The sequence below is a fragment of the Excalfactoria chinensis genome, chromosome 13 (genome assembly GCF_039878825.1).
Source record: "Excalfactoria chinensis isolate bCotChi1 chromosome 13, bCotChi1.hap2, whole genome shotgun sequence".
NCBI classification, from domain to species: Eukaryota; Metazoa; Chordata; class Aves; order Galliformes; family Phasianidae; genus Excalfactoria; species Excalfactoria chinensis.
In genome coordinates, this window is record NC_092837.1 from 15,143,515 (window position 1) to 15,158,345 (window position 14,831).

General features: G+C 52.5%; 1 protein-coding gene across 1 annotated transcript in view; it reads right to left on the minus strand.

Moving 5' to 3' along the window:
* Positions 1-1,038: 1,038 nt before the first annotated feature.
* The window catches only part of LOC140258376 (uncharacterized), a 46,901-nt gene continuing 33,108 nt past the window's right edge, over positions 1,039-14,831 (minus strand). Inside the window, exons 7-9 of the mRNA XM_072348584.1 lie at positions 13,361-13,419; positions 6,088-6,176; positions 1,039-2,515 (exon numbers count right to left, since the gene is read on the minus strand). Of these exons, the coding sequence (XP_072204685.1) occupies positions 2,298-2,515; positions 6,088-6,176; positions 13,361-13,419 (366 nt within the window). The 3' untranslated portion in view covers positions 1,039-2,297. The remainder of the gene's footprint in view (positions 2,516-6,087; positions 6,177-13,360; positions 13,420-14,831) is intronic.

The following is a 14,831-nucleotide window of genomic DNA, read 5'->3' on the forward strand; positions in this document are numbered from 1 at the left end:
AGCATTGTCGGATGTTGGTGGGGATGCCGTCCCCACCCCTCCGCCCCCAGCCCCCCGGTGACATGCAGCCGCGCTCCTGCAGGGGCGCCCGTGTTCCGGTCCGTTGGGGTGGGGGTGAGGGGCGGGGGGGGGTATGCCCGCAGCTCGCGTTCTGCTAAGTGGGGGCTCAGAGCTGCGGGTGGCGATGGGGGTCGGTATCTCCTCAGCTGCTCCCCCCGACTCTAACCCAGCACATCTAGCAGCGGCTGCTTGATCTCACCCTATGGCTGCGAGATGGGTTGCAGCCCCCCCTCATTCACCCTCAGTGCATTGGGGGGGGGGGCTCCATAGGTAAGGGGGCGGTTCTCCCCCAAAAGCACCACCACGGATTCAGAAGAAACCATTTTTATTATTTTTTTTTTCCCAAAGAAAAAAAAAAAAAAAGAAAAAAGAAAAAGCAATATAAATATTAGAGTATAAAACTTGCGTGTAACACATCGACGTCGGTCTATACGGGTATAAGAAGGATATAAGCATATATATAATATATAAGTATAATTCAATATTAGACACATGGGGAGGGCAAACGTGATTCATCTCATGTACACTCGGAGCACAGACCACATGGAGAGAAGATACAGAGAAAGTGAAAATACTGCCGTTCCACAAGTTAGATACCGAGATAAAAATAACACGCCACTAAATACACAACACTCGCTACTCTACCTCAGATTGCAGGTTAAAAAGAAAGATAAAGACTACGATTTGCCTATGGCATTGCTGGGGGGGAAGGGGGGGGTGGCAGCTACATGGGGCTGTGGAGCAGCTGTGGGGTTGGGATGGGGTGAAGTGGGGTGTGTGGAGGGGCTGCTACCCCCCATCCCCCTCGGGGTGTGTGTGTGGGGGGAGGGAGGTTGGGAGTTAAGTGTTAGTGATAAAAAAGAGCAAAAAATCCTATGTGAAATTGAGTGGCCCCTGGGGGGGCTGGGGGGGACCACCCTCTCCCTACCCGCACCCACTTTGGGTGCCAAATTCCTTCTCTGCCTTCCTGGGGGAGGATGGGGCACAGATGCTGTGATACTGGGAGCTTGGGGTGTCCCCAGCAGTGCCACCAGGACCCTCCTCTGGGCTGAGCCCACTTGGAAGGGGCACAGCATGGAGAAATCCAACTCCTCATCCTCCTGTTCCCTCTGGGAGGTGGAAACCCCAAAGCCAGATTCTCCCTCCACCATGTTTTATCCCAGCTGATCCCTGGGCCATTGCAAAGGGCCACCAGCCCAAATCTGCTCCCCAAGTGCCACCAAACCCACTGTCACTTACTTGGTACCCAACGAGTCCCCCACTCCCCAAATACAAGGTGCCTTCACCTCATGCCATGCAGCCACGTGAGGACATCCTGGGGTGGGGGTGTGTTGGGATGCGTGTTCCAAAGTGCAGCTGTGATGCAGGTGATGCACACGTAGGGTCATGGCGAGGTGCAGAGCAGCCCCTTCCAGCCCCGTCGCTTTAATTCCAAAAGAACATGGACTGTACACATAAATATTTACTGCAACGAAGGGATGAGATGTGTCTGCTCAGATTCCCCCAGGGCCGCTCCGAACCCCAGCTCAGATGCCAGGAGCTCTCAGGCCGTGGCTGGTTGTACTTCAGGAAAACAAAACAAAACAAAACAAAACAAAACAATAACTGCTCAGGATGCAGCTCTGCATTGTTCCCTTAGACTCATGCAATACGAACACTTCTTTTTGCTTTCTCAGATAAACAGCTGAACAGGAACTGAAGCACTCCCTACCCACAAATCCACCGCTACGAATAACCCAGGGTGAGTTTCACAAAGTTAAAAGAGCAGAAAATGTGGAGCGTGGGGCTTTTCTGCTGGGAAATTCCTTTTTCTTTCCATAATGAAAACGCTCAAAGCTCTATAAATTAACAGCTGGGTGTTACAATTATTTACACTGGACGAAGCCGAGCGAGAGCCTCGTGCCTTTCTCGGACCATCTGGGAGCAAAGTGAAGCCAAGGATTTGGCCGAAGCCTTTCGACCTCGTGCATCCTAACACCCGAGGGGTCGTATAAAACGTTAGCTGTATTCACAGGGCACTTGTTTGTGTTAGCTTTAGCTTTCCAGATTGCTTTTCATCATGAGACCTAACAGCAGGCAGCCTGCTCCTAGCTCTGACGATGACAAATACATTCGCAGCGCTTCCTAACTTTTGCGTCGCCAAGAAATGAGAAATAAAAAGCAAATCCACATTCGTCCTCCTGTGGTGTTGGGGAAGTGCTGGCACGCGCTGCCCGGCCGCTCTGACGTCTCCTTCTCTACTTCTTCTCCTTCTTGCCAGATTTCTTCTTGTTGCCGCCTGAGGGTTTGGCGTCGCGTTTGCCGGCGGCGTTGCTCAGCGTGGCGGTGCTGCCCGGGATGTAGACGTTCTGCCGGTAGTCGGGGACGTGTTGCAGGGTGAACTGGGGGCCGTAGCGGGCGCTCAGCCCCATGGTGCCCGTGCCCCCACCCAGTGTTGCGTTGACATCAGCGGCTTCTGCAGGGGCAGAGGAGAGGAGTGGGGTTAGCACTGGCTCTGAGCCTTCATTCCTGTTGCACTGGGGAGATGCTTGAGAGCATCCTCCTCTTCCATCCAGAGGGAAGGCTAAGCTGAGCCAGGCTGTGGGATGTGGGAAAGGATGGGGATAGGAGGTGGAGATGGGATAGGGATGGGAATGGGGACAAGGGTGGGAGGTGGGGATGGAATTTGGGATTGGGGTGGGGATGGGATGGGGATGAGAATGGGGACAGGGATGGGAGGTGGGGATGGAGTTGGGAATGGGGATGCAGATGGGAGGTGGGGATGAGGACAGGGATAGGAAGTGGGGTTGGGGATAGGAATGGGAGATGGGCATGAAAATGAGGATGGGATGGGGATGTGTGGTGAGAATGGGGACTGGGTGGAATGGGATGGGGGTGGGAGGTGTGGATGGGAAGTGGGGATGGAGATGGGCAGTGAGGACTGGATGGGGATGAGCAGTAGGAAGAGGGATGGGGATGAGTGATGGAAATGAGAATGGGGATGGGATGGGATGGGATGGGATGGGATGGGATGGGATGGGATGGGATGGGATGGGATGGGGAACTGTCTGTTCAGCCTTGCTCTCTGGAGCACAAAGACATCCCCTCCCCAGCAGCCCACTGTAAATACTGTACAGCGCTGACCATTAGCAGTGCATTAAGGCAAAGCCAATACCAGTGTTTTTCCCTTTGTCCTGTATCCAAAGCCCTGACCCCAGCATTTCCCCAGCCAGGTTTATTCCGGGAGCAGACAAATCAATAAAGAAAATCCTCCCTTGCAGTGCTGCGGTTGGCTCTGGGATGTAAGCACAAAGCAGTCAGTACAGAGGGGGATGGGATGGGAATTCATTGCTGCTGAGCTGCAGAGAGCAGGCGCAGAGCAGGGAAGGGAGCGGAGCCCCCCCGGGATGCTGGAGGCAGAGAGCAGATGGAAATGGGGGGATGTGAGAGGGAGGATATGAGCACGGAGGGAAGACAGAGAATGAGCTCCAACACAGCACAACCCCAATGGGAAATGGCTTTGCTCAATCTCTCTGCATGCACAGGGGCTGAGCTCAGCTCTCTCGTGCAAGGGGTTTTAGCTGCCTCATAGAGATGCTCTCCTGGGAGGCTGCAGAACACCATGGTGCCTGAAGGGCCCCAGGCAGAGCCCATTCTCCCTCCATTCTCAGACTGCAGCAATAAAGGCAAATCCTGAGCAGAAACCTCAGGCTGCTTCTCCTGCATCCTCTCCCCAAGTCAGCCCTACACATGCTCCCACTGCCACCTTGGCTGGACACAAAGTCACTGAAATACAGTGTTTGTTGTGTCCCCTTGAAGAGGTTGGAAGTATTAAGCAATCAGAGCTTGAGAAGTTACAGCTGCTCTGTTGGGACAGGAGGAGGAAAAAAAAGCCACAATGAGTTTGGAAACAACAGACTAGGGGGGAATGCACTCAAGCAGAGCTGCAGTTAGGGACCCACACTGGTGGCAGGGCAGGGCTTTGTTATGATCCTATGTACTGCTGTGTTTCAGCCTTGGGGCAGCTTGGGTGCATCAGTGCTCAGGGAGCATCCCTGCTGCTCGGGGTCTTTGTGCTATAGGGGCACCCAGCACTGCTCTCAGGATCTCATTGGCAGTCCCAGCACAACCTTCCAGGAGCGCAGTTCCCAGCGTGCCGGTTGGTCAGGGTGAGAGCAAAGGGCTGTTCCTAGGTAACATTGGCATTAGGGATGAAAAGGAAAGGGAACAGGGACAATGGGGATTTATAAATGGGCACCGACAGGCTCTTGCCAAGCAGGGCACTCCAGCTCTCCTTGCTGTAAAGGTTGTGCTCAGCCTTTGCCAGCAGCCAGCCATTGCCCAAAAAAGTCCCCAGGCTCCTGCAGCCACACGGTGAAGAGGAAAATGAGAGCTGGGCAAAAATAACCCCTTCCTGCTTCAAACCTCCCCCATACGCAGAGGGGACAGGAGGTCGGGGAGCACTTGCTGCTGCAGCTGCTGCTGGTGCTTTTGGGACACCCAATATAGTGGGGCTGACGGCCACTCCCTGTCTGCAGGCTCCCCTGCTGCCCCACAACACCCCTACACATTCTTGCTGAAATCCAAAGTATTTTGAGGACAGAGTGCTTCCCATGCTGCCCATCAGTGTCTGGTTTCCTGGAGCATCTCCGCTCCTTTGTCTGTCCCAACAGCTGCCTCTACAAACCACTGCATTTCCACATTTCCCAGGCTCCCTGTTCCAAGGGCAAAGGAGCCACGAGGTTTGAAACGAAGGACAACCCATGTGCAGTGTAGGGATGCAGGCAGGGCACCATCAGCCCCTTCCAGAGCCTGGGAGCAGAGAGCATCAGAAGGGCTCAACTTCCCAGGGTTATAAGCATGGAGCAACTCACTGAGTTAGGGGCTTCCACGCACCCATTGCTCAACCAGGGCAAGCAGATGGCATTAAGGATCGTGTAAACAGGCACAAAACATTACCCAAGGGTCGGCAGCACAAGGTTGAGTGGGCAATTAGCACTGCTCCTCATCAAAGCCTGCACCAATCAGCACTATTAGCTTAACAGCTAGAGCAGCAGAGCAGGGAGAAGGGGAGACAGATGGAAACAGAGCTCTGGTGGGAAAGAAAAAGCATTGGAGGGCTCCTGGTGCAGTGGAGATGGAGAGGAGTGCAGGCTGAATCCCCAGCACCAGTGCCCCCGTCCCCATCCATCACTGCCATGGACAAGGAAATGATGGGCTGCACCAAGCTGCTTCTCACCGCACTGCTGCAGGGAAAGCCATCCCCAGCCCTCTATTAGAGGTTTAATGCAGACCCTATAAAAGGCTTGGGGTCCCACAGAAATGTAGGTAGGGGGAAATGTACCAAAACAGGGCTGGGAGGTACGTTGGAGCCAGTGTCTGACCTGGAAGGGAACTGCCCAGTTTTGCATGCCAGGAAATCAGCCTTATTTGTGAGCAAGGAAACCGGATCTGGAGGTCCTGCAGGCTATTTTCTTACAGAACAGAGCCCCATTTTTGCATTGTTTCCTTCCCTGGTGTGTAAACAGCCCCATTGCCCAATGCCTCATCCCCACAGCTGCTGATGTCTGCGTAGGGCTGCAGCCCTTTCCAAGAAAGCAATACCGTATCACATCCCTTCCCCCTCCCCCAGATTCCTTCTCTCCCACGAGCTCAAAGGAAACATGCAAAGCATTTTACCCAGCGTTTTATGGCTGGGCTGCTGCTCCTATTTTTAAACCGAGGGGGAAAAGGCTCGGAGGTATTTATAAATAAAGGCTTTAGGAAAACCAGGCTCGTTATCCAGAGCTCCGTGTGGAGTGGTAATTGTGCTTCTCTCACACAAAGCCATGGAACACCCCTCCCTGCCTGCTGCTTTCATACTACCCAGCCATAAAGCAGAGCAAACTAAGGACACGTGGGAACGGCCCCAAACAAAGCCCAGCCACTGTGACCCAAAACCAAGTGCCCACACGCTGCCCAGGGGCACACATATCTCTGGGCATGACATTTCTTGGGGTCTTTCTCTTAAAACCTATTGTAGTTTCCCTGCATGCAGTAAGGTCTGACCATTTGCCGAAGCCAGGATCATGGCTTGAAGCATCTCTGTGTCGAACTGGTTGTTGGGCCAGGCTCCACCTTCCTCTCCATTCTGGGAGCTGTGGGAATAGAAAACAAAAGGAAAGAAACGGCGTGTTACTCCAGCTGGGAGAAGGGGGGTGGGCTGCGGAAGGCAGCGCTGCTGGAACATCAGGCAGATTACAGCAGGATGTGGGCACTGCTGGCAGACAGGAGGGTGAGGGCTTCAAATCCCTCTGTTAAACAACACTCTGGAGTGTAAATACCACCAGAAGTCTCCATCCCTCTCCAAGAAGAGCAACCACCAATAACCGAAGTACTTGGGGCTGAGTAGTGGTACTTCCAGGAGGACTTTCCTAATGCTGGTTGAGCCAGCTGGCACCTAATGGCCTGAAATCCCTTTAGGTGCCTTCCCACAGCTGAATACCACACACACACACACACAAAAACCTCCAGTCCTACAGCTACTGAGATGCACACGCCCTTGGATGACCAGGTTCCTTCTGAAGGCCACGTGGGGTTGCTGCCCTTCCGAGTTATTTCAGGCTACAACTCCATTCTGCAGCTTCATTCATGGGAATGAAGGTGAGAAAATCCCACGGAGCCACAAGATTTGGGATCAGAGGGGAGAGGCAGCTGCCCATCACTGAAATCCTGCTCTGAAGGGAGTCCAAGAGCAGCCACCAAGAGCAGCAAGCGGAGGTGGGTGACCACATGGGGCAGCTGCTGGGGGCTGAGTGTGGTGGCTCTGCCTGGGAAAGCTGTGAGGGTGCCACCAGGCTTCCCTTCAGGAGGTTTTGCAGAGCAACGTTACAATCAGCACTCTGTGTGCCTTCCAACAAGCTCTGCATTGATGTCCGCCAGGTGCCCGGCAGCTGTGCTCAACCACCCCTCACTTGTGGCCACGCTTTCCCACCAGAGAAGCCAGGGATGTGTTCCCAGAGCCCTCCTTCCACCAGAAAGACCTAGAAGTCCCACCAGCTGCATGACCACAGCAGGGATCTACCATGCTGACCTGCTGCCTGGGTCCCTTCCCCAGCTACATCATTGGCCTTGCAAGTAGGAAAGTCTTGTATGCACAGCTCTCCCCCTCCCCACTGTGCAAGCGTCCTATACAGAGGAACAAGCGTGCTGAGAGCCCTGATCAGATGGTGGACTCACCATCCCCAGGGCTGTTCCAGAAACATGTAATTGTGGCACTGAGGGCAGTGGGCACGGTGGGGATGGGTACAGGCTGCAGCCTCACACCACCACTCTCTCTCCCCCGCTTTATCTGCGCAGGTGGCACTCGATCCCTGACATAGCAGAGGCTGCCTGCTAAGGCTCTGAAATGCCTGCCATCTGCTGCAACCCAGGGCATCCCATAACCTATTTATACCTCGCCACACGTGCGGTGGCATGGCTTCAAGACGGGTGGCAGTGAGGTCTGCCTGCCTCAATGGGTGGCAGTTCTTGAGGAGCGAGCACTGCTCCATGTCAGAGCTGGGAATAGAGACTCAGGAGAGATCCCATAAAGGGCTTAGCAACCTAAACCCCATTGCAAACCACAACCCACGCAGCCACCACTTAACCCCAGCAGCTCCTGCTCTCTCACTGGGCTCAGCAGCCCAGCCAGAACAACCCCATCTGCAGATCCTCCTGTTCTACCCCATGCAGACCCAAGTCCTCCCTGCAAGCTTACAGCACCCAGCACTCCCCAGTAGAGCACAAAGCAGCGTGCTGCTCCCCATGACGTCATGCTGGAGAGCTATTTTAGAAATGCCAGAGTTGCAGAAACCTTATTGAGTTCATTTCTGTATGCAGGAAATTCAAGTGCCTGAATTACGTGCAAGAGCAATCATCCGGAATTCAGAGGCAGAGGGAACATGAATGCAGTAATCTAAAAGCAGCTGAAAATAACTTCTCATAGTGAAAAGAAAAGAAGGAGGAGGGAAAAAAAAAGAGGCACACAGCTGATGGGCAAAGCTGGCTGCCTGCCACAGCTATAGGACAGGGATGTGAATGGCTGAGGCTGCACTGCCCGGAACAGGAGGTGGTTCCTATGGAAATGAACTGCAAGGACTGGCAGCTTTTAATACAAATGGCATTTTCTCAATAGGCTTTTGATAAGAACCCATCCTGCAGAGGCTTGCATTGGGATGGGGTTTTTTTTGTGTGTGTCGGTGTTTATTTATTTATTTTTCTTTCCTCCTGTTTCATTCCATTCCACGCTTCAAAGCTCAGAAAACAGTTTGCTTTGGGGAACGATGCCAGCACGAAGGGTGGAGGGAAGGAAGCAAACCTGTGTTGGAGATAAAGAGGGACCAGACCTGGTGATGCTGCATCCCAGGGATCAAAGTGTGGGTACGTGGGGCACCACCGAACCCAGCCAGGAGCGATGTGCAAACGTTCACAATCCCAAAATGGAAGGCATGCCCTGCAGCCCCTGGTGGGGCTCTGTGATGCATCACTGCTCATCAGCCTGAAGGCATCAGCCCACGCTGCAGGGCGGGCCTTGCACCACTGACCAGCTATTTTCTTCCAGCCCAGCCAACGCATCGTCCCTATTTCCACTTCCAGTACAGAAATACTCATTTCCTTGCAGGGTTTCCATGGACACTGTTACTATGGCACCCAAATGCCTCACAAACATTTTTTTTTTCTTTTTCCTTTTTTTTTTTTTTTGGCCTGATGAATTTCCGAGATAAACTTGTTTTCTGCATCCTGCAGCTGGAAGTCTGATTTGTGCCATGTTTGTGCTGTGGGTGCCCAGGAGGACCCTGAGGATGTGGCCCTATGGCACCAGGGGATGCCCAACAGGGTGGTGGCCCCCCCAGCCTCCTCTCTTTCTTAAGCATTTCCAGTCCTCCCAGCAGCGCTGCTGCTCCCATCCATGGCTCCAAATCCCACCAGGCTCTGTGCACAAGGGGCACATAGCGGAGGTCCACCCACAGCTGGGGTCTTACCCCAGCCCCTTCCCCTTCTCTCCCATTCACCCCCAGCCCTACCATTGCCTCCTCACCCTCTAGCAGGGGCAGCACCAGCCATAGCATTCCCCTCCCAACCTCCACGGCCAAGCACCTTCTCCAATTCCTTTCCCCCTTTCCCATTCCCCAGCAGCACTGATGCTCTCAAGCTGACCCTTCCACCCGCCTCCCCCTCCTTACACTGCTGTTTTTCCTCTTCAGCTTCCTTCCATCCTCCTTCAGCCTCCTCCCACACCCAGCCCCAGCCAGAGGCAGCAGCAGCAATAAAACCTCAGCCCCGTGTGGTTTTGTGCTGGCAAACTGACAAGCAGTGGGGAAAGTGACAGCCAGCACACAGCCTCTTAAGTTGTGCTGGGGACACGGGGGTGGCAGCTCAGCCATGCTCTATGGGCAGCATCCCCCCACCCCACAGCTCCTCCTCCAACTAATCCCATCACCCAAATCCAAGCCTCCCCCCAAAAATCAGTGCTAGATCAAAACTCGCCGCAATTTCCTCCCTTCTCCCTTAACAGAGGATGCTGCCTGCCCTTCCCCCATACTCTGTGCATTCCCTGACTCTTCTGTAATGCAATTATAGGCACTGGGGAGGGCTTGGACAAGGCACAGATTTAAGATCCTGACTTCAAAACAGATCGAACAGTTTTAGCAGGCAAAGCAGGAGGAGATCTGCAGCCTCCTAAAGCAATGGGGATGCTTCCCAAGTTGCTGGGATGCTGCTCTGCATGGAAGGACTGGGGGGGGGGGGGGGGAAGGCATAACAAAGGGCCCCAACCAATGTCTCTGCCACCAACCCACTCCACAAACACACAGGGATACACTATTTTGAGATACTCTTTGGAAATGTGATGGAGCCTCTGTGTCGATCCCTGCGCCTCTGCAGCCGTGTGCTCAGCTGCACAGGAAACAGATGGAGAGAGGAAAAAATCAACCTCATCCGTGTCACACCTGCTGGACTCCCCAAAATAATGTTTCTATACATAATGCCACCACGATGCAACTCCTGATACACTGCAGGCTGTCCAGAGTGAAAAACATATCCCCTGGCTGAGCTGGTTCCCTTCGCCATGCTCCACACTTTCTATCCCATCTGGCTGGATCCACGCGGTTAAAGGCATCATAGAATAGCCTGGGAAATTGAAAGATTGAATTTTTCTTCTCCAAAATTGAAGAAACCTTCCTGTCCTTCACAACTCTCCCATTGGTGCTGCTGCAGCATCCACACAGCCAGCAAATCCTGCTTGTTCCTCCCTCCCTGCATGGCCAAGGGTCAGATGAGGCAGCCGTGATGCCGTTTAATGGGTGAGTGAAGCAAACATCTCCATGGACTACATCCAGCACTGGAAACCAGTGGCACAGGGAAATTAAGGATCAGAGCTCTCTGTCTTCAAGATTCACTCTTCCCTGCCCTGGAGCCACGTGGGGGTCCCAGTGCTGCCTGCCACCCCCTGTCAGTCCACCCCCCCTCCTCTTCCCTGGCTTAGCCCACCTGGGCTATCTCCATCTTCCCACCATGATGAAAGCATTCACAAGCTCTTCCCAACTGGGACATCTCCTTCCCCCAATTCCCATCTATGAATAACCCAGGGCCTTCCCTTCCTTTCATTTCTTTCCCCCCTTGCTTTCTAGGTGGGAAATCCACCCCCATTGCTTTGCTGAATACACTGCTGCATGCAGATCCCACCAAGGAGATGCTTGCCCTGCCGTGCTGCCATGGCCACACCACTCAGACGGCTCATCGCCGTAATCCCCCCGTAGCCGCTGATCTGATTTGTTTGGGAATTGCATTTACTGCTCGGTATTACTCCGTCTTCATTTATATTTGCCCAGAGACAGCAGCAGTGGTTTGTTGTTGTTGTTGTTGTTGTTGTTGGTTTTAGAAAACAAAATGCGAAGATGATTAAATAGATCCGTTTATCTTCCCTTTTTCTCCCAAACAAGATTGAGAACTGCTCTGCCCAGCTACAGCCCTGACCCCGTCTCTAAAGGCTGCTGCCTGAGCTCTACTTTCTAAGCATGTGCAACCCCAGCTCTCCTGTGTCTCAGATCACAAAGGAGCACTTTTGCTTTCTCGTCCCATATGGATGCACCCTGAATGCAGAGAGGTGTGGATCAGAGGTGGTCCTGCTTTGCTGAGCTCACCCTGAGCCCCAGCTGCCTGCAGGAGCTCAGAGGCAGTGTGGTTTGTTTTGGTGGCCAGGTCACCCCAGCCTCCAGTTAGACTTGGGATAGTTCCCTGTCCTAACTCACATGAACACAACACAGCAGAAATAGATACAGTATAGGATTTTAGCCCACGTTCCAGCTTAATGTCAGTGCTGGGCTCCCAATGGCACCCATTCAAACCTCAGCCTAAGCTGTCTTGCTTCCACTGCTATTTAATTTAGATTGTGCAAATACAGTTAAGAGCACATCCCTTTTCTTCCTGCTGGGAGATGCCTGTGCACGCTGAGCACCAAGCAGAGCCCACGTCAGAGAGGGACACGTGTCAGCAGCAGGTGACACAGCTGTACATGGGCTGACAGCAGGGACAGCCACAGGGCAGGGCTTGGGCAGCTCCAGCATTGCAGGACAGGGATGGCACTCAGCAGGCAGAGGGAACAGCACAGGGGGAGAGTGTGAAGAGCCCACACTGTGGTTTTGGGTTAAGGCCACTGTCCCATGACCTAAGAAAGGTCCCTGTCACGAGGTTAAGTCGGTCTGCACTGTGCTGGTGCTGTGCCTCAAGCTCCAGCACAGTGCTGGAAAAGGGAGCAATAAGGCTGAGCTGACAGGGCTCATTTCCTCACTTCTCACAACAAAACCATCCCAGGGGCTCTCGGGCACTTCTGCATGATCAGGGTGTTGCAGTTAATTGTCGTTCGAAGCAGAGCGTGAATGATGGGAAAGATTTTTCCTGATTAAAAAAGTTCTCCATGGTGGGGATTGAACGGAGCTCTGAGAACGCTCTCCCAGCAATAGCCCTGTATTAAAGCCCATGCCTGGCTCCTGGCAGCAATGCTTTCAGCTTTACATCAAACCCCCAGTCCATTTCACCTTTGTCAGCTAGGAGAACCTAATAAAAGACCCTACTGTGATGCTCCTTACAGCTATTAGCAGTCTCTTAGCTTCCCTTCCATGAAGCTGAATAACCCAAAAAGGTTCAGACACAGTCAGAGCCGTGGGTGCCAAGTGCTGACCCCAGAACACAAGCTCTGATCCCCATATCCAAAACCCAGTGGCCAAGAGGCCATTTAGTAACCACAAAGAATGGGGACACAGTGACTCTTCTCTCTGCAGACACAGGGCTGACCCAGCCATGTGAGCACAGCATCCAAATGCCCTCCAGCAGGTGCTGCAAGCTGTTCCTACTGGAATCACTGAGGAGGCAGCCTCGTCCACAATGACTTGTGGCTGGGGAGGTAGGCTCCCTGTTCAAGTCCTTTCTCATCCTGATGGTACTCATAGAAGATGAAAAGTAAATGCTTCTCCTTTCTTTTTTGACATTATGAATAAATAGGTGAAATCTCAGCCATGGTTTTGAAAGCCACACCTGACCTCAGGGGACCTTCCTGTGAGTCTCCTGACTCCTGAGATCTAATTCTATTTCCCTTGGTCCTTCTCTGCCCAACTGCCCAGTGGGACAGCCTCCCACCCAAACAAAGCAACGCAACGCTTCCCAAGGAACACAGCAAGGGCTCCAACCTCCCCACAATTGGAGCTGGGTCCCAGAGATCTCAGCCCCAGCCCAACTCCAGAACAGACAGCACACGACACAGCACTCAGCAAGGGACCTGCTGCTGCTGCTGAGGCCCATTGCATGGGCTGGGACACACTCCTCCAGCGGGGCCTCTGGGGACAACCACCACCCAAACAACCTCTGGCTGCCATGGGGTTTTCAGGGCAAAGCAGATAAAGGGACTCACAGCAGTCCCCAGTGACATCCAAGCAGGGTGGAGCCACAACATTGCACTCAGAACCTGCACAAATCTCAACCAAATGCTCAGAATCTGCTTTAGATAACAACGCCACGTGAAGCATGTTCTCCAGTCCTTTAACCCTTTCACAGCTCCATCGCCCTCTCCAGTTCCTAACCATCCTACCTGAGCCACGGACACCAAAGCTCATTGCAAAGAGTTCTCACACCACCATCACACAGAGCTGGCACAGAAACATCCCTGGTTCTGGCTCTGTCACAATTCTACCCAGAACAAGGAAACTCCATTCATAGCGCTTCCACCACCAGGACTTCCCACGCTGAGAGCAATGTGTAAAGGAGCAAAGCCCACACCAGATATATACACAGAGAAAGGTGCACTCACCCACTTGTTCCAGGTCTCTGGGTCTGAGAGAAGCGCCAGTCCGGGTTAGGCTGAGCTTGCTGCAAAGGAAATAGAAAAGAGTTTTAATACCTCCATTCTCACCTGCAAATCAATCCTGGATTATTTCAGCCTGGGATATCGGTGCATTCTTCCCAAGTAGAGCAAATCTATTAGAACAATAGAAAAAAGAAGCTCCCCCACCCCCTCCCCTTCCCTTCCTTCTGAGTATTTCTGGACCAGCATGAATACCAAAAAGCGTGACAAAAACCATTCAGTGAATAATCTTCCAAAGCAGCTCAGGAAACCAGGCTGTGAAAGAAATGAAGCATGAAATAAACTGATAAGGGCATTGCTCCAGCAGGAGAGATGGCACCAAAGCAATGAGCTCGGAGGGGTGGGGGTGGCACTCTTAATTGATACTGAGAGAGATGCTTTCGAGGTGATAACAGACCTTTCCTAACCGGTCCTTCTGTCCTTAGCAAGGCCTGTCTGAGCCTGTGTGTCACACTTGGTATTTGAATGACTTTCCTAGATGCTGCGGCCACAGTGCACTACAATATTTTTCTGTTTGCAGAGAAAAGAATGAACATCCGACGGCGGAGAGGAAAGAAAGAAAAGCATTCTTTGTTCAGAGAGCACAGCAAACTTCAGACCCAGCAGCACGCTTAGCAAACCTCGTGTTGCTTTCTGCCCCTGTCATTTCCCCATCGGACAATGGGCATTCTGTAAGCGAGGATGGATGCGGAGCAGGCTTTGTGCATCACGCCTTTGTGCATAGTATACATAGCGGAGTTGTTTGCTGTCTGCAAGATGCACACTTCTGAATATCATAAGCTCTTAATTAACTCTGGAATGACGACACACTACCTGGGAAGGACAACGTTTCTCCTGGTTACCTCAGGAAGGAGCAGCTCCTGGTCTGCACCATGGAACACAGCTTTATAGGATTATTCTGCTTGTACTTGCAATTACTAAGGCGAAGGGAAATGGGTACAGCTGACCTAGATTTTTATTTAGCAGATGTGATTTGACTAATTTCGCCACAGCTTTGATGATTCTCATGAAGGAATACATTAGAATAAATTACTGAGTCCCCTTAGAATAAGAGCTCCAACCCAGCCCTGCTGCATACAAATCACACCACTTGCACACTCGCTCTCTGGATTTCAGATCCATGTAGCTTTGCACACTCTGCCACACGGCCGCCCATCAGATGAGCCCATTCCAGTCTATTTTTTTCCAATCCCTCTTGTAATTACCACTTTCAAATTTAGGGCACGCCATTTATGACACAAAGTGACTTTACTTTTTATATCCCCAAGTTAAAAAAAGCTGCAGTGAAATGCAGCCACTTCCATCTGGGTTTGGATATCCCAAGGCAAGTGGCTGAAGTTTTCACAGCACGCCACCACCCAGGTCTCTGTGAGCCCAAGGGCATGTAAGGTCACTTAGGTCTTTGCAAAAATGCACC